The 21044-nt window shown below is 46.8% G+C and overlaps 1 protein-coding gene across 16 annotated transcripts in view; it reads right to left on the bottom strand.

The window, feature by feature from the left end:
* Positions 1-21044, bottom strand: part of SYNE2 (spectrin repeat containing nuclear envelope protein 2) — a 328121-nt gene that overhangs the window by 11120 nt on the left and 295957 nt on the right. For 8 of the 16 annotated variants that reach the window (XM_059182290.1, XM_059182281.1, XM_059182283.1 and 5 more), the window contains 8 exons: positions 12423-12585; positions 5934-6121; positions 5280-5430; positions 4813-4995; positions 3706-3777; positions 3029-3166; positions 1788-1982; positions 220-502 (listed from right to left, as the gene is read on the bottom strand). In XM_059182290.1, the coding sequence (XP_059038273.1) occupies positions 220-502; positions 1788-1982; positions 3029-3166; positions 3706-3777; positions 4813-4995; positions 5280-5430; positions 5934-6121; positions 12423-12585 (1373 nt within the window). Of the gene's footprint in view, positions 1-219; positions 503-1787; positions 1983-3028; positions 3167-3705; positions 3778-4812; positions 4996-5279; positions 5431-5933; positions 6122-12422; positions 12586-18698; positions 18944-21044 lie in introns of those variants that run through there. The other 8 variants (XM_059182286.1, XM_059182287.1, XM_059182291.1 and 5 more) reach the window with 5 other exon arrangements.

The raw sequence follows: 21044 nt of genomic DNA, 5'->3' as shown, positions 1-21044 counted from the left end.
AACAACCTTCATGTCCCAAGGTGAATTTCATTTCTTTTTGCCTTTCACTCCATCTGCGATAAGACTGAGTGACTCTCACGTAAGTTAAAGTGGGCAGAACACAACACAAGAAGCCACAGAGCTGAACTCAGGGCCGCCCAGAGCTGGCCGTGTTGCGAAGGTGCTAAGAACATAACCGAGCGGGCCAATGTCAAGGGCTCTGCAGACGCGGGCCGTTACCTGACAGTGCGCTGTAGTACGGGCCTTCCTCGTCATCTTCGTGAGACGAGGAGCCCCCAACGTCCCCCGTGTGATCCCACTCCAGAGGGATGGAGTCCACGCTGACAGGGGTCTCGCAGCCAGACCGCTCGGGTCCCGGCGCCGGGGGCACCAGATGACAAAGGGACTGAGGAGAGGAGGGCTCCTCGCTTGCTCTCCTTTTACGCCAGGAGTCGGCCTGGATCTCTCTGGGGTCCTCCATGTCTGTTTCATTCTCCGAGGCCTCTTTTTCTTCTTCCAAGCCCTGAAGCAGGGATGTCCCATTTTCAGAATGAACCAGATTACAAGCTGCTGTGGGGGCGAGGAGTGCCAGGGGCCTGTCTGGCAGTGCCTGAGAATGGCCACCATCAGCATTTCTGCGGCAGCTTTCAAAGAGAACTGGGTTCCCAGGGCCTGTCTGTGGTTATTATAAATTAGACTCTCCAGTGTGGGGCCTAGAATCTGTATCTTTCCTAGGAAAAATCTGAAATATGGTGATCTACGTCAAACGACTTTAGCTAGAAAGTAAGAGATGGCGGCCAAAGTTTCATTGGTGGCTAATGGCAGGTTTACTCCAACAATCAGAAAGTTTAAATTAAAAAAAAAAAATCTAAAGGCCATTCCTATCTTTAATCTTATTGTTCAGGATATAGAACCTATTCTCCCTATGTTGTAAGGGACTATAAACCGCTATGTTAAGAAATGAGGGGATTCAGGGCTCCTGGGTGGCTCAGCTGGTGAAGCATCTGCCTTCGGCTCAGGTCATGATCTCTGGTCCTGAGATTGAGCCCCACGCAGGAAGTCTGCTTCTCCCTCTGTCCCTCACCCCATTCATGATCTCGTGCACTCTCTCTCTCAAGTAAATAAATAAAATCTTAAAAAAAAGACACGAGGGAATTGTACTGTGATTTTTAAGGCTAGGTCTGATGAAGTTAATCAAGTTAGCCAGCTGGGGACGCAAAGAAGGAAAAAGTGGCCAGTCGTCTTGGTCAATATGGTCACCACGAAAGCATCTGGCACCCAAGGGCAATGAACACTGAATGACGGCCAGAACTCTACCTAAACTTCCCAAAAGGCCCTTCTGTCAAGGGAAACTTCGTAGCTGCTTTGGAAACCGGGTGCTTTTATCATTTCAGAGGTGAGAAGAAAGCACCAGAAAGGCACAAATATTACAAGTTCCCAGACATTAAGAGGAACAGGCAACACATTACCAAGTTACTACCATAAGCAAAACCAGAACAAGTATCACCGCACCTTGGGATACAGACACGTCAGGCAAGCCCTGCACTGAGGAACAGGCGGAAAAGGTCAGAGGAACACGAACTCTCGAAGTGCTGCCCCCTCCACGGGGTAACGGGAGCCTCTAAGTAAGCGTGACTCCACAGTAGGAACAGCTAAATAAACCAATAGGTGCTCCTCCCCCTGACCTTTTACCGTAAGATACATCATAGTGGACCGTTCCATAGATTTCCCAGTTCCTTAAACATTCAGTTAGGGGTCAAGTGTGAGGCGCCGGGAGGCCGGGTGGGCGAGGGTGGCGCTCCCCTTACCGGGGCGTGCGAGGTGAGCCTGCGGTGGAAGCGGGAGACGCGGCCGAAGACTTCCTGGCAGTAGCGGTGCAGCTCCTCCAGCTCGTCCTCGATCAGCACGGCGTCCAGCGGCTCGCTCTTCTGAATCAGCTGCTCCCCGAACACAATGAGCTGGTCAATCTTGTTGGTGTTCAATGTAATCTCCTGCTGGAAACCCTATTCGGAAGAGGAGAAAGAAAGGATTTCAAAGGAGGTAAGCTGCCATGAGGATCCAGGGTCTGCTGCTTCTACCCGGGCTGCAGAAGCAGCATCGCCACGTCCCCACTGCCTTGTCCCTGGCACCCAGGACTCTAGCTTGGTTGATTTTTAACAAGGAGACAATAAAGGTCGAATAATTTAGAACAATAATATGTGATTCCCTCCCACCCCTTCTGGGAACTGACTTTCCCAATTAAAATAATTCGAGGGACGCCTGGGTGGCTCAGCGGTTAAGCCACTGCTTTTGATCCCAGGGATCCCTGGGATCGAGCCCCACATCAGGCTCCTTGCTCAGCGGGGACCCTACTTCTCCCTCTCTCTCTGCCTGCCTCTCTGCCTGCTTGTGTTCCCTCTCTCTCTGACAAATAAGTAAATAAATAAAATCTTAATAAATAAATAAATAAATAAATAAAATAATTCTAAAAGTTGGGCAAGGATAGACATTGACTGCTACTGGGTGTGAGGGAGGAAACCGGGTCTTGCTGACGCTTGGTGGAAACAAAATTTCTGTCATGATCACTGGTGCCACTGCATGAGGGAAGGCACATTTCTATTTTGCAATCACTTTTAAAACCCAAGGAGGGAATCACAGTGAAATGAAAGTGAAATGCAGATTATCTGGGACAGCGGACTAGATTGGCTCTTGGCCCCACTCTTGATACGGATCCCCCCTCCTGCCGCCATCCCCTGCCCCCAACATGCTGCACTCAGACTCAAGACAGCTGGGGAAAGGGCATCTTATGCAGTTCTGTTTGGAACCTGCAGCGCGTTCTCCCCATGAATGATTGTAAACTACAAAGAATGAGGAGCCTTGTCCAATGACCCCTGTCTGTAAGGAATGGCATCCTCGCTCACGATGACCCTGCAGGATACGGGTGCGTGCAGCCTGGAGGCTCTCTCAGTGCTGGAATCTGCTCTCAGGGTGTCAGGTGACACTCGTCCTTGGCCAGCTCTCCCCTGCGAAGGTGCACTCTTATGCAAGGGGCTGACGAAGTAGGCCTTACGTTCAGTTGGCGCATCTTGTCGTCGGCGTCGCTCTCTGAGAAGTGCTCCACATTGGTCAGCTGCAGGTCCATCTCTGTGAGCCACACCAGAATGCTCTCCCGGGTCCCCTCGAATTCCTCCCTTTGGTTGGTGAAATGCTATGAAAGGGGGAGAAATAACATGTTTGTTCTGAGGGCATTAGAGAGTTCGGGTAGACAGCAAGGTTGATTTTGGGCAAGAGGAAAGTGTATCCCGGGGGTCCATAGGGCATCAGGGGGCCAGTGTGGGGTCAGGAGCCTGGGCTCTGGTCCTGGCTGTGTGATAATAAACAAGCCTCTCAACATCTCTGAGTCTTTGTGTCTTCACTGGCAAATTAAGGTATGGGAATGTTGACTATGACATCGAAGGTCCTTTTAGCATTTGAAATCCTGTAATTTTCTAAGTCAGTGATTTCCCCAACTTACCCTTTGAGGAACACCCTCAACATCCAGGCCAGACCCCTGGCCTTTACCTCATAAACCTTCTGTGGAAGCTATTGCTTGAAATAGTAGCTTCAAGATGGAAAAGTACTGATCTCAGGGATAAGCCTGGCCTAATGGTCCACATGTCTTCATTGAGGTAGTCCTGAACGTGTTCCCTCAGAGAAAGAAGACCCAGATTTATCGCCTTCAATTAGGGAAGGCTCTTAGGTTACTACCTCATAGATCGGCAGCTGATTCTCAGACAACGCAGCATTCGGTGCCAAATGAAGGTTTACACTGGTCACAGTCAAATCAGGAGATAAGGAAATTAATGCATGGAAACTGTCTGAAAAGCTAGCCCATTTCTTCCTGATGAGCTTAAAAATAAAAAGCCCAGATTCTCCTCATCTTAGAATGATTTCAAGAGTGTTCTGCCCTGAGAACATAAGTGGGGATTAAAATGACTTCCTGCTTTAAAAAAAAAAAAAAAAAAAAAGACTTCCTGCTGCCAAAACCACACAGATCCTGCCAGTTTACACCTAGACTCATGAAGGCTGAAGTACCATGTCTCCCAAAGTACACAAATCTTTGATGAATGTTTACATTCAAAAATCAACCCCAGGGGCACCTGGGTGGCTCAGTGGTTGAGCCTCTGCCTTCGGCTCGGGTCATGATCTCAGGGTCCTGGGATCAAGCCCCGAATTGGGCTCTCTGCTCAGCAGGGAGCCTGCTTCCCCCTCTTTGCCTGCTTGTCTGACTACTTGTGATCTCTGTTAAAAAAAAAAAAAAAAATATATATATATATCAACCCCAGCCTTTGAGGTCAGGTCAATGTGCTCTGGAATTTGGGAGGTAATTGCTGTCCCCTAGCTCCACAATGCAGAGGGGGCTTTGGCTACATCTTTTATTGTGCAAGAACCAGCAGTACATAAAAAAATGGACAGATGGGCAAGGCGGGCCTCTTTCCAGGCTAAGACAACTCTGGGCCTGAACTTGTGAAGTCCAGCAGCCCAGACCCTTCAGGTCATCTGTGAGCCAGCATGCAAACCTCTAGGGTTTATGGAAAAAGATGTGCTTGGTTCTACAGATCAAATTCACAGGCCCTGCCTCAGAAGCCTTGTCTTAGGCAAATAACCTCTTAAACGAACAAACAAACAAAAAACTAAAAAACACCCACACATGAATGCTGGCAGCTTTGGCTTAAATCACGGAGAAAGCCGGTTTCAAGAATGACACCTCAGGCCTGAACTACAATCTACTCCCTGCTCTGCTACAAGCCCGATCATGCCTGTCACTTCTCCCTGACAGCCTACAAACGAGGCGGGTAACGTAGGGAAGGTTACTCTGAGTCTCCGCAGGATGGCCGTGACCCGCTTCTGGAGGTTGTCCCAGCGCTGGTTGCCCTCGTGCACCATCTGCTTCAGCCTGCTGGCCGTGTCAGTGCGGTTCTCCCGGGCCAGCCGCCGGTACTGCTTGTTGATGAGCTCCAGCTGCGTGAGCCTCTCGTGGATCTGCCGCTGGAAGGCCTGCGCACATGGATATGGTGTCAGGGCCAAGGCCAGCACACCCCCGCCCCAGACGGCCTACCCTAGAGGTTAATCCCCGGGCTGAAACGGCTACAGAGAGCCCCTTGCCCCTGTGTGGGTGCTAAAGGACAGGCTCTCGAGGTCCCCGCATGTCGCATGGCATGGATCGGCCTCGTGTGGCAAAGCCGTCTTGTCAGCAGCTGGTGGGATGGTGGTCTGGGCTGCCCAGGACACAACAGGCTTGGTTCTCAGGAGCACGGGGCGGGAGGGGCTTGGGGCTTTACCTCAAACCTCTTCAGCTCTTCTTTAGCATTTGTGTACAACACCTCTGAGGAATTCGGGTAGGCTGCTGTCCTCTCAGCGGACTTGAGCCAGTCCTCAAAGCGGGAGTAATCATCTAGAAATTTCTGCCATAGTCGCCACGTCTCCTCGATTCTGACAGGAGGAAAGCATCTCAATAAAGCCATCCATTTCAACCGTGAGCTTTCCTCTTTTTTTCTTCCCATTACCGGTCCCATTCCCAATACCCCTTGCACTGGCACCATGTAGGGGGAGAGACCCTGCTATCCCTCTTTTATGAGATAACTGGGAACATCCTCCTCTTGGTCAGGACACCTTCCTCCTGGGACTGCCCCTCAAAGCTCCTGCCTCACAGAGGTCCAACAGCAGGAGACAGGGCTTCCCTCCACTGCTTTCTAGCTGGGGACACAGATGCACAGTGGCCAGCCATGGTTACACCTTAAGACACAGGAATGCTGGGGAAAGCCATCACCCTGATGCTGTTTTTTCTGAATAATTCACTACATGAGCATGGGCACACCTACTGAGCCTTCTCTTCACGCTGGACGTGAAGCCAACAGAACACTGCTGTTGAGATGAGGGGGGGAGCTGGGTTCGGCTGACCGTGTTTCGTATGTCAGGGCCAGCCCGGTTCTTACTTCATTCGCCGTTCCATTGACATGGCGCAGATGTTCCTCCAGCGTCTGTCCAAGCTTCTGGTGGTCTGCTGGATGGAGTCACACTCGGTCTCATTGGCACAGGCATCGGAGTCATGCAGTAGGACGTCACAGATGTTAAAGACGGACTCTACGCCTGCGCTGTGTTGTTCTATGTCTCGCTGCAGGTCCTACGGGACAGAGTAAGGAGCACCTTGAGGCAGGGGTGGGGGTGATGACGGTGGGATGGGAAGATCTCTACTCCTCCCACCCTAGCTCCAACCCAGGTGCATGTCCACCTTAGGATCAGCAACAAGGACCGTGTCTTTCTCATCTCTGTGCAACCCTTGTCCTGTAGCACCCGATACAAAGCCTACACACTGGCAACAACTGGGATTTATTTGCTGAACGACTAGAGGGGATGGGAAAGCAGGAATACCCTCTCCTGAGAGCCCACTTCCCCCACCGATTCGGGTAGGCATGGGATCCACTGCATGCCACCTGAACGAAGGTCCCCTCACTCAGACACGGTTCCGGGGAGGTCCTCCTTGGGAGTCTCTTTAGTAGGACCTAGAACTTCAGGAGAACTCTTAACCTTTTACGGGTCCCTGAACTCCCCTTTGTGCCATCCTCACACACACCCCAAATCATGCCCATCCTCAGGCTCCACAGGCCCAAGGGAAGAGTTTGGAAGTAGAGACCCTACTATCCCAAAGGATGGGGTCCAAGTCCCTCTGGAGTCTTATCCTGTGAAGGTGACGGTGCTGTTCTCGGATTCAGGAAAAAGAGCATTCATGAGGAGGCAATGCACAGTTATGGGGAAAAATGAGAAACTTGTTAAACAATAAACACAGCATTTTCAAGGCATCGCCTAGAGACTGTATCTTCTGCACATCATGGGAGGGCTGAAGAAGGGAGACGAGGAGCCTCTTTGTTTTGGATTCTGGCATTAGATTTCTCCAGATATCTAAATTCTGTGATAAGTGACAACAGAGCACGCCACTAATCTTAGTTTCCTTTCAAATTACATTATGAAGAAATAACAAAGACAAAGCGAAATAAGCCACTGTTAACCTACTGTCTACAGAAAGGCAACATAAAGTTCATGCCAGGTCACCTCAATATTTAATAATTCTAGAAATTACTGCTAATATTTTCTTACTTTTCTTCTGATAAATGTACAATTTGATCATTCTCTGTCCAGGTGGATATGAAAGAAGAAAATGTTAATACTCAAACCACATTTTCAGGATCCTAACTGATTAAAAAAAAGCAGCACAAAGTTATGGTAAGAAAATGTGTTTTCTAGGGGGGCCTGGTTGGCTGGGTTGGAGGAGAACAGGACTTTTGGTCTCTGGGCCATGAGTTCAAGTCCTGTGTTGGGGGTAGAGGTTACTAAAAAATAAACTTAAAAAAATGTGTTTTTTTCTGTTTCCCACTCTCTTGCTGCCTGCCTCTCTGCCTACTTGTGACTTTTCTCACTGTCAAATAAAATATATATATATATATTTTTAAGATTTTATTTATTTATTTGACAGACAGAGATCACAAGTAGGCAGAGAGGCAGGCAGAGAGAGATGGGGGGAAGCGGGCTCCCCGCCGAGCAGAGAGCCTGATGTGGGACTCAATCTCAGGAACCTGAGATCATGACCTGAGCCGAAGGCAGAGGCTTAACCCACTGAGCCACCCAGGCGCCCATAAATAAAATCTTTAAAAAACAAATGTGTCTTTTCGTTTGTCACCCTATGTGTCCTGTGATGAGACATGAATAGGGTGATTTTGTTTAAAGCTCTGCAGCCCAGGACTAATGGCAGAAGTCTTCCTCGGGTCCATGCGAGCACCAGCTTTGTAATTACTAGGTTTATTTTTTATTTTATTTTATTTTATTGATTTTTTGACGAGAGAGAGATCACAAGGAGGCAGAGAGGCAGGCAGAGAGAGAGGAGGAAGCAAGCTCCCTGCTGAGCAGAGAGCCCGATGCAGGGCTTGATCCCAGGACCCTGAGATCATGACCTGAGCTTAACCCACTGAGCCCCTAGACGCCCCTTTAATTACTGGGTTTAAACAGAACTCAAGCCCACGGAATTCTCATGAACCATCCTAAATTTACTGGCACTGATAAATGTCTCTTGACTTCATTAAAATAATAAATAAGGAATCCTAACATTGGTGTGAAATGAGTAATAGTGGCAATTTTTATTAAAAAATGGTACCACCCTTGACCTCACCTGGGTAGGGCTGGGTAGGATCTGACTGAAAAGTACTGAAAAAGGCTAGTCTGTGGAAAAACGTGAGTGCTCCGTATTTTAGCAGACTCACTGCAGTTTCTCTACCTTATTTGTTCAGCTTATATTGAACAAAATGGCTATTGAGAACTGATTAATACACAGGGTGAATGAGAGCAAGAAATGAGCTCTACGCTAAGTTTATAAAGACCATCAACATCTTGGTTAAAAGAATTCAGTAATTTTCAAAATTTCCAAAACAAACTTTTCAAACCACTGCAGAATGACCCATTGATTTTTATAGTATGTATTGGTTACTTTGTAAAATATAAAGCAGTGAACCACATTAAAAAATGCAAACCATTTAAGGGCTAAGTGAGTGACATTTACAAACTGAAACAATCTCACCACTAGTTCCCACTGAGGCAGGTATACATAATAATCGGAGTTCAACAACAGTTTCAGTGCAATCTGAAGAACGAGACTTAAAGAACAAAATAAAAAAGTGTTAAAGGCTTTTGCCAGTGGTTCTGAAAACCTGCTCCTGTTTGTGTTTCTGCTCCTGAGCAGGTAACAAAAGCTCTAGAGCTGGGGCAGAGTAGGTATTGGGGTGGGCTGGAGGGAATGACCAGGAGGAGGATCCACAGAGAAGGGAGAGGTGGAGAATGCAGCCAGGAAGGAGGAGAATACAAAAGGAACCAGAAGAACAAGATAAAGGGGGAAAAGAAAGCCAAGCCAGCTGACGGGGGTGTGTGGCTCCAGACTGACTCTGGGGGAGGGGCTGGGGCTGGCAAGCCAGTGGAGCTGAGTGGTTTAGGAGGAGGCTGGCACGAAGCTGAGTGCACCTGCTGGGAAGGGGGTTACTGGTAATTACAGAATGGGGGCTAACTAACAGCACTCTCCCTCAACGTCACCATATAGCACCCACAGGGAACCAGCAAACCGAAGAAAATGGGAGAGAAATGCGGAAGGCTTAATGCAAGTGGTTCATGGTTTAAAAGAGTTACAAAGGTTGGGGCTCCTGGGTGGCTCAGTGGATTAAAGCCTCTGCCTTCAGCTCAGGTCATGATCCCAGGGTCCTGGGATCAAGCCCTGCATCAGGGCGGGGAGCCTGCTTCTCTCTCTCTGCCTGCCTCTTTGCTTACTTCTGATCTCTGTCAAATGAATAAATAAAACCTTAAAAAAAAAAAAAAAAAAAGAGTTACAAAGGTTGCTACCACTTCCTTTGCATTTTAAAGAGGATATATGCTCCCCCCCCCCCCCCCCCAGTTATACTGTCCTTATTACCCAAGGAGTTCCACGTAAGAGAAAGAAAAAAAGACTGGTAAGATCTGACTTCTTCCTTAGGGTGCTCCCAAGAACATTACAATGAGGATCTGGGAAGCATGGTTCCTAATCACTTTTGGGGCCTAAGGGACTTTGCAGAAGGCACTACCCTAAGCTTATAGGTCTTATTTCTGGAAATAACCATGAGACTTACTATAATTAGCAATAGAAACACAAGTAAGGTTTTGTTTTTGTTTTTTTTAATGGCCCATGCATAATTTTTTTGGTGACACACTTCTGTTTTCTTGTGGTTTTGACGGAGGCCTTAAGATCTGGTTTGGGTATTAAAAAAATTTTTTTTTTTTAAATAGAAATACTGAAACTTTCCTCAGGTTGTCTGTGATAAGCACAATACCGGCCACCCAAAGATGTCCATGCCCTTGTCCCCAGAACCTGTGAATATGTTTGGCAACCTTAATTCTGGGTTGGCAGAACAGCCTATCAGCTGTTCTTAACATCTTGGACTATCCAGGTGTCCAGGTGGGCCCAGTGTGATCCCAAGGGTCCTTAAAATTGGCAGAGGGAGGTAGATGAGTCAACCCGAGGGAGAAGGGACTGTGACGGAACAGCACAGACAGATGCAGTGTTGCCGGCTCTACAGATGGAGGAAGGGGCCATGAGCCACGCCATGTGGGCAGCCTCCAAAAGCTAGAAAGGGTGAAGAGACAGACTCTCCAATAGGGCTGCTAGAAAGAAACTCAGCCCTCCTGACACCTTCTTCTTAGTCTGGGGTCAGATTTCTAACCTCTAGAACTCCAGTAAGAGAATAAATTTGGGTAAAGTTTCTAAATTTGCAATAATTTGTTAAAGCAATCACAGAAAACTCATCTACCTTCTTTTTTTTTTAATTTTTAATTTTTTATAAACATATATTTTTATCCCCAGGGGTACAGGTCTGTGAATCACAAGGTTTACACACTTCACAGCACTCACCAAAGCACATACCCTCCCAATTCATCTACCTTCTTTATGGTAATGCTAATCCTGAACGCCAACTCCTTAATTTGTTTTGGATCACTGTGAGATACGAATCCCATGATAGTGATTATGCTTTCAATAAAGAGGGAAGCTTCAAGTCAATCAGATTGAAATTATGGACCCTTTCAAAACAGGATCAAACAAGGCCAGAAGGTCGGCAACTGTTCCAAATTGTACCCTCTGGGGAGTACACTCCCTGCAATTTCATGATGCTCTGGCACACCTCAGATTTTAAAATGTTAACACACATGACTGGCCCCTGCCAAATTTAGCCAGGCATTCTTTAAGAGGAAAAATATACTCAGTTTCTATACTCTTTACCTGAAAAAAACTCATCACTCAGGGTAAATTGTTACTTGTAAGGCCCATCTGTAAAGAGAATCTTCAAGAACTTGATCTTAGTGGCTCAAAATTGCAAATAATGCTGATAATGTCCAGCAGCTGGGACTCCACTGAGAAGGGCAGTAAAATCTGTGCAATGTCCATTAACATGGTACTTCTATCAGTATTCATTTCTCCACAAAGTGAAAACAGATTAGAGAGGACCTCAACAGAAAGGACATACTTAAATTTTTGTGGCTAAGTGCCAAAACCATATTTTTACTTCATAGCACTGCTAAATCCTACTAATTTGAAAGTCAGAGAACAGGCATCGTTTACAAACAGTAATAGTAATAGATTGAATAAAGATCTAAGTCAAGAGGAATATCAAATACTTGGCTCTATTTTATCATAGCAGGAGATGTCACGCATTACTGTTAAAAGGACTGATTTGAACTCAAGGGAATCTGTCATTAATTTATCATCACCTTTTGCCCTTGAATCTGTGTGAAAGGTTAAGCCCCCAAGTCTTTCTCTAAGAGCAGCTGTTACATGTGGGTGCCTCTTCCTGGGTGCTGACAGCAAACACCAAGGCTTTGGCAGTAACGTGAAAAAACCAGATACACATCTGAGAACCCGAGACAGCCATATAGCTTATATGGTCAAAACAGAATCTGCTCCTGGGGCTAAAAAAAAAAAACCACGACGGTGAAAGAAAGCCACCAAAAGGCTACTATGAACTTAGTTTTGAAAATAAAGACAAGCTCCAGGCACTGCCTACGAGAATGAACCTGGGAATGTGAGCTGATGGGAGGGCAGGAAGGGGGATTTGGTAAGTCTGTGGTATCAATGAGCACCCACAAGATTCGTGTGATGATTAACACCAGCAGGACTCAGTGATTTCGTGCTGTGGAATTTCCAGGGTTGGCTCAGAGGGTGAGTAACTGATGAAAGAAAGGCACAGAGGACTGGAAGACGGACTTCCTAAGCATCTTCTTTTTTATACATCCTTTTTTTGGGGGGGGGGGAAGCTCTTATCAAATGATCTGTTGTTCCATAAAAACTTTCCTTGGTTAGAAAGTTTATTTTTCTTTCAATTCATTGCCTTCTAAAACTATATTCACAAATCACAACAGAGATCCAAGTCAAAAAGATACATATACAGGGGCGCCTGGGTGGCTCAGTGGGTTAAGCCTCTGCCTTCAGCTCAGGTCATGATCTCAGGGTCCTGGGATCGAGCCCCACATCGGACTCTCTGCTCAGCAGGGAGCCTGCTTCCCTTCCTCTCTCTCTCTCTCTCTCTCTCTGCCTACTTGTGATCTCTGTCAAATAAATAAATAAAATCTTTAAAAAAAAAAAAGATACATACACAAAACGCCTTATTCACCATGAAGACTAAGACCTACATCTCAAATATAATTCAAAGCATTTCACAAACAGATGGATGCATGGGGCAGAAGATGGGCACACAACACATGGTCTCCCATGTATAAGAACATGGACAGGTGGTCAGTTTTCTCTGGAAAACAATGAATCAATATTATGAAACGTGAACATGCTAAATGAAAGACACAGTCCATACGGGTTTCAGTTAGCAGATATCACAGACACCTATACTCTTAAAAAGGCTTTCTTTCCTCACCTGCTGCTCGGCGAGCCTCTTCTGGATCTCTTGATCGTCACAGACATCATAGACGACGGGCTTAGAAAGCTCGGACTCGATTCGAGCCAACCAGGTACGAAGGTTGCTCATGTTTTTGTCTAACTGCTGTATAAAAGCAAAGGTCTCCTTCAGCTTCTTCACCCTAAATGTATTTGTGGGGGAAAAAAAAAGAGGTTAAAGAGAAAAAAAAAAACCCACAAAGCCCAACATTTAGCAGTAACAAGAAGGTGCTAACAAAAGTGTCACAGCGTAAAAAGCAATTTATGTCAGTCACTGATTTGATAGCAGAAACAGGTCTCAAGTCACAGGAGTTTTCACAGAATAGGTGACACTTTACAAAACTGATGGTCTGGTTGATTTTCAAATGGGCTAAGGGTTCATCTACCCCTGCGAATGCGAAGTCCTATCATTCCTAAAGTGGGATCCCCTGAGACCCAGTACATTTTTCTAGGGCTCCAGAGGAAAGAGGAGATGTTATCTCATTCTCTCAAGATTAAAAGAATCCCATGTGGGGCACCTGGGTGGCTCAGTCGGTTGGGTGTCCAACTCTTGGTTTCAGCTCAGGTCAAGATCTTGGCTGTGGGACTGAGCCCCTTGTCAGGCTCTGCACTCATTCTCTGCCTCTGCCCCTCCCTCCCACATGCACATGTGTGCTCTCTATAAATAAATAAAATCTTTAAAAATAATAAAAAAATAACCACACTTGATTTCTATCCAGTTTCTTTCTTGGGTATACCCAAGTTTGCAGCAGCCGAGGATGTCCCCCAATGGTTTAAAGATATTACATTCCTGGCTCCTTTGGTGGCATCTGGCCCATGCTGCTTCTTGGGGGACTTTCTTCTCGAGCAGGCACAGAACATGACTGTGCCAAAGCCCACCACGTCTGGTCTAAGGGTTGAGGGAGCTTTATGTATAAACCCAGCCCATTATGGCCCAGCTGTATCAACCAAAAGGGGAACAAGGAGTGTGCTGGGAAAGAGGGCAAAGATGATGTACAAATGTAGTCTTAAGCCATCTGCCTCCTACACAGTGTGGAGCGGATCGAACACACACACACCGAGTCCATGTGCGTGGTGAGCTCACTGGGACACTGGCGTACGGGATGTCAAGGGGAAATGCCCTTGACAGATCTTGGGGAAAAAAAAAAAAATTCTTCTACAAACTGCCCTCATGGAAATCCTAAAGTGAGTGAGCGCTTATTCTGGTGACTTGTGGCATTATTATTTTTAAAAAATTATTTATTTATTTGAGAGAGAGAAAGTGAATGAGAATGCTAGTGGGGGAGGGACAGAGGGAGAGAATCTTCAAGCAGGCTCCCGGCTGAGCATGGAGCTCAACACAGGGCTTGATTTTACCACCCATGAAGTTCAACACAGGGCTTGATCTTACCACCCATGAGATCATAACCTGAGTGGAAACCAAGAGTTGGACGCTTAAACGACTGAGCCTTCCAGGCACCCTGATCCATGGGATACTAAGTGAATCCCAGAGACTTGGGAGTAACAGCTACAATGCAGAGTTCCCACCTATTAAGACTCATATTATAAGGTGCTGTCAGAACTCCATCCTGTAGTACTAGAAAGAGAAGCAGAGGCACTGAAAGTTGCCAGAGTGCACTGTATTCCCTGTGTCCATCATCTCCTCTACCTGGACTGCCTGTGAATGGCTCCCAAGCACCCTCTTTGCCCCCCTCCCCTACCCAGCTGTGGTTCTGTGGCCAAAATGCACATTCCAGATGGTAAGTCTGATCTGTTCCTGCTCAAAGGCTTTTACAGTCCTCACCCCACCCCAGGGTACCAGTTTAACACCCTGACCTTTGCAGGTCCTCAAGTGTTCACTGGTCCCCCACTTCCCTTCTCCTGGAGCATCTACCACTGCTCACCAAAGACACTGGGGGCCCCTCGCCCAAGTGCTCCCTGGGACCTCCTGCCCTGTGTTGCGTCTGCACCGCTCCTGAGAGCGGGCCAGGCTGCACGGGGCTTGTTGCCTCTGCGTGGACAGAACCCTCACTCCGCCTGGCAGGCAGGAGGTATTGACGAACATTCACTGCAGAATAAATGTGTCAGAGCACTTCCATGATACTGCATGTGTTTGAATTTTTTATTTTTGCTTATTTCTTTTATTGCTTGCATCCTACCATCAATCAAATCAACCCTGGGGACTTTCAGCTCCAGCTCTATTAGCAGCTAGTTTTAGGATTTAGGGAAAATCCCTTTACTTCGGCATCCTTATCTCTAGTAGGCTTCTGAGGTCCCTCGAGCTTCAGGGAGGTGTTTATTATCTGGGTCAAGTTAAGGCCAGAGTTCTGGACAGGAACAGACCTGGCTCTAAGTCCCACTGTCCCATCCATGAGCTGTGCACCCCTGCAAGGTACCTACCCTTCCTGATTCCCAGTGTCCTTCTTATCTGCAAAATTAGCCAGCTTGCAGGTAGTCATGAGACCGAAACAAAAGGACGTGTGTAAGGTCTCTGGTGTAGAGTAAGCACTCGGTGTAACACTAGCTCTTATTCCTGCCAACTGGGATTCCATGATGCTACAGTAAGAGCTCATTTATAGGGCACTGGACCTTACAAAGTCCTTTCATAAATGTTTATTCTCAACTCTGCCATGAGGTGGGCAGGCTTGGGAGGAGGCCATGGACTCATGGAGTCTGGTGGTAAAGGGCACAGACTTTGTGGGCAGGGCCCGAGTTTGAATACTGGTTCTGTTTAAGCTCATCTGAAAAGCTGTGTTAACACTAGTTATCTCTTCCTTTTCTGGGTGGCTGAGAGGGTTGAGTAAGATATAAACACATGAATTTTATCTGGCACAGTGCCTAACAGAGATCAATGCGCAGAAACCACGATCGAGATGATTTTCATGGCGGTATGTTTTTCTAAATTACAGTCCTACTGCAAACACCACAAGGAGGTCCTTTCAAAGCCACAAGATGATTTATTAAAAAGCAAGTAACAGAATCTGGGGCCAGGCCTGGATGCAGCTGTAACCTAGATCCTGCCTTTGTTCCCACAGCTTTAGAGGTACACCCTCCTCACCCCAATATCCTGTCACCCTGACTGCCTAGGGACCAGAAAGGACACTCCCAACAATGCCAGAGGAGCTGGGAACCCCACGCCCTATGGGATAAGGAGTCTTTCATGCAGTTTGCAAGGGGCTGCCCTTTGGGAAGGCTCTGGCTGGAGAAGCAGCCTAGCCCTGAGAGCTTCAGAGAGGTGGGCAGAGGGGCTCAGGCTTGGCGGCTCCTGCATGGATCTCCTGTCTCCCCCTCTATTGGGCACCTGACCCTACTCCATCCTAAGTATCCCTGCCTCTTTCTTTAAAAAAGAAAAGGGCTAAAATGTAACTTCTTAAATGACAGGAGGAGCAAGAGGCAGAAGAACCTGGGTGCAGACACAGAGAGGCAGTGATCATGAATCCTGGTCACTCCAGGGTGAGGTGTGCAGTAAGGGGGGGGGGGTGGGAGTACAGAGCAGATGGAGGAGGAATTTACTTGGCTTCCCCAGCCCTACGGTACTCCAGGCCAGTGGTGTGCGAAATAGAGCGCTTAGGACCGCCATGGAGTACGTGAATAAAATTAAGACTTTCTACTGTTACTCCATTCTTTTTAAATGTCTACATCAGGTATACTTTCCAATTCACGGACTTTATGATTATGAACATGCGCACATCTACCTGTGCCAGGTTCACGGTGCTTCATTTATTAGCGACTCATTTAATCCTCCCAGCGATGCCTGGAGATCAGTACTGTTAGCATCCCCTTCAACAGGCGGAGGTAACTGTGGCACAGGGACCAAATAACCTGCCCCGGCACGTGATTTATTAAATGGCAGGGGCAGGACTCCAACTGGGTACCCTGGTCCGGAGCTGCTGTCCTTCCGCCCTTTCCTCACGGCAACTCATGTAAACCTGCACACATGAATGTGCACACGTTAGCACGTGAGCTTGGATCAAGCACGGGATGGTTTTTGTTGCTGTTAGGGACCATGACAGGAAGTGCAGTCTCCTGCTTCCGGGTACCCCGGGAGGCAGAAGGCCATCCACCAAGTGCTCTCCTTTGGGGACCCACATCTGCCCTTCTGTAATTCACTTCAACAGGCATTTAACCAGTGCTTTGTGTTGGATCCTGTGTGGATTCCCAAGAGTTCAAAAGATAACTGAAACACAGGTCTTATTCCCATGGAGCTCATGATCTAATTCAGATCGAATTTCAGCAACGTAATACAACATAGGGGGTGCTCAATAAGTATTTTTTGAATGAGTAAATGATGCTTACCTTCAAATTTATTTTCATAAAAGACATGGCTATTTATATATTAAAGGAAAGAAATAGAGGGTCAGAGCACCCCCAATCCGTCTTGCCACAGAACAATTTGCTGCCACATTACAAGGCCTATAAGTTCCCAACTCTTGGTTCCCTGTGGGGCAAGTGAAATACTGACAAACAAGCACACAGATCACACATACTCTTAGAGCACATGGAAGAGGAATGGAAGGCAGGAGGAAAAGACAAGAGGTTGCCAGGAAGCTACGAAAGATTCATCTAATCAGGATTTAACCTACTTCCAGGTCCTGACCCTCTGACAGAAGGTGTAATATCCAAAACCACATTGTGATTTAAAACATTTTTTTCAGGGGCACCTGGGTGGCTCAGTCGTTAAGTATCTGCCTTTGGCTCAGGTCATGATCCAGGGTCACAGGACTGAGCCCCACATCAGGCTCCCTGCTCATCGGGGAGCCTGCTTCTCCTTCTCCCACTCCCCCTGCTTGTGTTCCCTCTCAAGTTGTTTCTCTATCAAATAAATGAATTAATTTTAAAAAACCACATTTTTTTCAGATAATCACGGTACAACTTACTCTAGGAACCATCAGCTGTACTGTGGAGTCTGTATTATTGTATTCTATACAGATACTGTAATCTAATTATCACCTTTCCCAGGCCAAGAAGTATGTGTCATTTGCCAACCCAGGCAACCAACCTCCATGCTAGGCCTGGTTAATATCGCTCCTGGACAAATTTAAATCTCGAGTTAATGTTGGCAAACAAGGCAAGCCATTCAGAATCCAGCTTATTGGCCCAGGGAAGCAACCACGACATTGCATGACATCAACCCCCTCCCCCCCGGCAGTTTGTTTCTGTAGCTCCCTATCTCTTACCCAGGTGCATTCAACAACCTTGCTCACCCGTGTAGTTCAGTAAGTCATATTTCCCCAGGAAAAAATAAGTGCGATTTCCTGAGTTGAATTCTAATCCCGAGGATTAGAAAAGCAACATTTTTTTGGTGCAAAGGGAAAATTTTACACCTGTGTAGATTAGGGGAAGATCTGGATAGAACTGAAACATTTTCATATGAAACAAACAAAATTAAGAGTTTTTGCTATGAGTAGCTACAAATTAGAAGATCATTTGCAGGGATTATGGGTAGAAGTGCAGAAAATCATCAAGGTGAATTAAAGTTTTATATTAATAGCGACAGAGCAGAACAAAATACTTATGAACCCTACTCTGTTTCCAAAACAAACAAAATCAAGTCTGGTTAGTATCATTCTGTGTATCAGACCTAAGTCTTACAATGTATGATGGAGGCTTTTATTATCGAATTCATCTCTATTGAAGAATTTACATTTCAGTCCTATTTTCTACATGCTAAAAGGTCTACAGTTAAACTATGAAGACCTCAGATCATCATAAATTAAAAAAAAATCCCATGCCAATGTGGACAGCCTAACTTAAAAAAAATGCTAAGGAAAATGAGACAGTCTAAGTATCTGAATTTATGCTAAAGCAAACAGATACTCAAACTTGTGGGGCAGCTGTCAGTTGCTTAAAAACACTGTACAGATTCTGTACACATGCATCTTTTTAAATGACTGAACAGCTTTACGGTAAGATAATCGATTACTCCAAGATCTTGAAGCCCTGATGGGGGGGGGGGCATGGACATCACGAGATATTTGAGCTAATCGCCTCTCTGAAGCATTGATGTCGCCAGAGGACTTCCATTTTCCACATAGCATCATCACCCCTGTCCCCTGCTTGTCAAAGACTGACTGCAGACACAGGCGTGCGGAGCCGGGAGAGCACCCATCCCCCCGAATGGCAGAGCACACACACTCCACAGCCACCATCTCTTGTCGTCGTCGGTCACTCCTATTGTAACCAACACGAGGGAGCAAGGGAGCGAGGGAGCGAGACACACAGACAGAGCAGCCGCCCCTCGACAATATGCTGCGCTGATGGCTGAAATGGCACTTACTGTTGATGCGAAAAAACCATTCCTCCCGGTTAGCGGCAGCTCCGAGCTCCCGGCTGCCTCTCCACCTCCCTGGCCGAGGCAGCCCCTCCCCCTGCAGCCGGCCGCTCCATCCCTGTACTCTGCATCCTCCGCGGCGGCAGCCCTCCCGCAGGCTCCCGGCCACAAAGCAGCGCCCCCAGGAAGGCAGCCGACCTGCCTCCCCGCTCAGTGCATGTTTTAATCTCCGTTTTCTCCCTGGCAATAAACAAATATCTCCACTCTTTCCTCTCTCGAGCACACATACACACACAGTCTTTGTTCTGACGCTACAGGATTGCGATGCTGGGGGAAGAAAGTCACAGTGTTATCTTGGTTATGGGTTATTTATGAAGTGCTGTAAACCGAGGGAAGAAACATTCGCATTTGCGGCGTGGAAAAGAGGATTTCTGTTGTCTTCAAATCAAATTGGTTTCAGGTTTGAAAAAAAGGGTGAAATCGGAAGGCCCTGAGTGCAACAGAAATGCCTTCCTGGGTCCTTCTGAAGAAATTTCGGGGTGGGGGGGGATTCTGCCCTGCCTTTTTAACCCTGTGCATCTTGGTTTAGGGAAGGCAGAGAGTTCATTGAGTCCATTACTCTGCTTTTTTTTGGGGGGGGGGGGCGGATATCTCTGTGTATATCTATCTTATAATACAAATGGAGTTCAAGACTTGGCAGAGGAAGAAATTTTGCAGTTTTCCTTGTTAGCTCCTCCCAGGGTTTCCCATAATGTCTCTGAAAATTTCTCCACATCCCTAACCCTGGTTTCTCTAGGAGAGCCCAAGTGGCTGTTTACCAGAGCACCGCTGGTTTGTGCCCAGTCCCTTTTAGGCTCACTCAGCCTTATTTTAAGTCTCAACAATATCAATCATTTTTCATAGGTCCCTAAATCCCAACATTTAGTAATTATCACATCCGTACCTTAAAAGACAGAGAACACATTCTACAGCAGTGAAATCAGGGAGCGCAGATTTAGAAATACTTCCTCCAAATGCAACATCTAACTTGTGCTCACATACTTAACTGTCCCTGGGACCTGCTAAACACGGTCCCCAAAGCCTAGCACACTGGACCTGCTGATGCTGCAGGGTGCCACTGTCCCCTGAGCACACTGGTGGCTGCGGTCTCCTCGAGGAAGTGCCCCGACCCTCAGCAAAGCATTTCTGCAGGCTCCAGGAGCAGCAACCCCATACTCCAGAGGTGCAATGATCAGGCTGGTCAGAAGGAAAATGGAAGTGGGGAGGCCAATCTCACATCTGGCTCTCCCTGTGCTAAAATCTCTAAGCCCTTCCAGTCCTACTGGATCAGGCTGTAGCAAGTCAACTCTATGACTAGCAGCATTGTCTGGTCTCCCAAAATAACCTTGAGAAAATACAGATAAAAAGACAGCAATGAAAAACTTTATCAATTTAAAAGGCACACATCTCCCTGCCCATTCTGCAAGGGACGGAAAAACGATCCCAACCCGCAGTTGCCATGGTAATAACTGCTAAGTTTAAATGACAACATTTTAACTGCTACTATTATACAACAGGGGGGCTTTTCATATTGGAAGGTGAAATGTGAAAATTATGATTAGTTGAAAAGTTTCTTTTCATGTCCTTGATCCTTCTGATGCTGAGACAACTATCTAGTCTAATAGGGAGGGATCCTATGGGAGCATGTCTGAATAAATCCCTCCTTCCAACACTGGCTCAATGGTGCCAAGTCTCTACCATTTAGAGAAATGAAGGCGAAAGGTAAAAACATTGATGACATATTTTTACATTAAAAAAACAAAACAAAACAAAACCATGTTCCCTTTTCCGTAATGAACATCAGAAAATACGGATAGGCACAAAGAAAATTACAATCATCAATGATGTCAACACCAAAAAATACCCCATGTAAACATTCTGGAGTAAGTCTTTCCACTTAGCTGTCCCATCTGTTTTAGGCACGGATACCACTGCCCAGATCATTCACACATGCTGCTAGAGTCTTTAAAAAAGAGGCTCCACTCCCCTTGGCCTACTGGCCCCATGTCTCTGAAGAGGCTCCACAACCAGCCAGAGTGACTTGCCAAAGACACACACTTGCTTGTCACCACAGGGCTCCTGCTACACAGGACGGAGTAAAGGCTGTGATTAATGAATGGTGAGAAGTTTCTGGGAAACAAAAGTAGATGGATTTTTAGGGAGTCCAACTACTGGGTTTCTGAAATCAACGTAGGCACAGGTGAGCAATGTCAGACTGAAGTCTTCCTCTGGGAGGAGTCCCACTGAGGGCAGGACACTGGGGAGGTGTGTGTGTGTTGGGGGGGGACAGGATCCTTTTTTCAGACCTTTGGT

Source organism: Mustela lutreola, chromosome 7, assembly GCF_030435805.1.
Source record: "Mustela lutreola isolate mMusLut2 chromosome 7, mMusLut2.pri, whole genome shotgun sequence".
In the NCBI taxonomy this organism is placed as follows: Eukaryota; Metazoa; Chordata; class Mammalia; order Carnivora; family Mustelidae; genus Mustela; species Mustela lutreola.
This window is presented reverse-complemented; position numbering and strand designations above follow the sequence as displayed.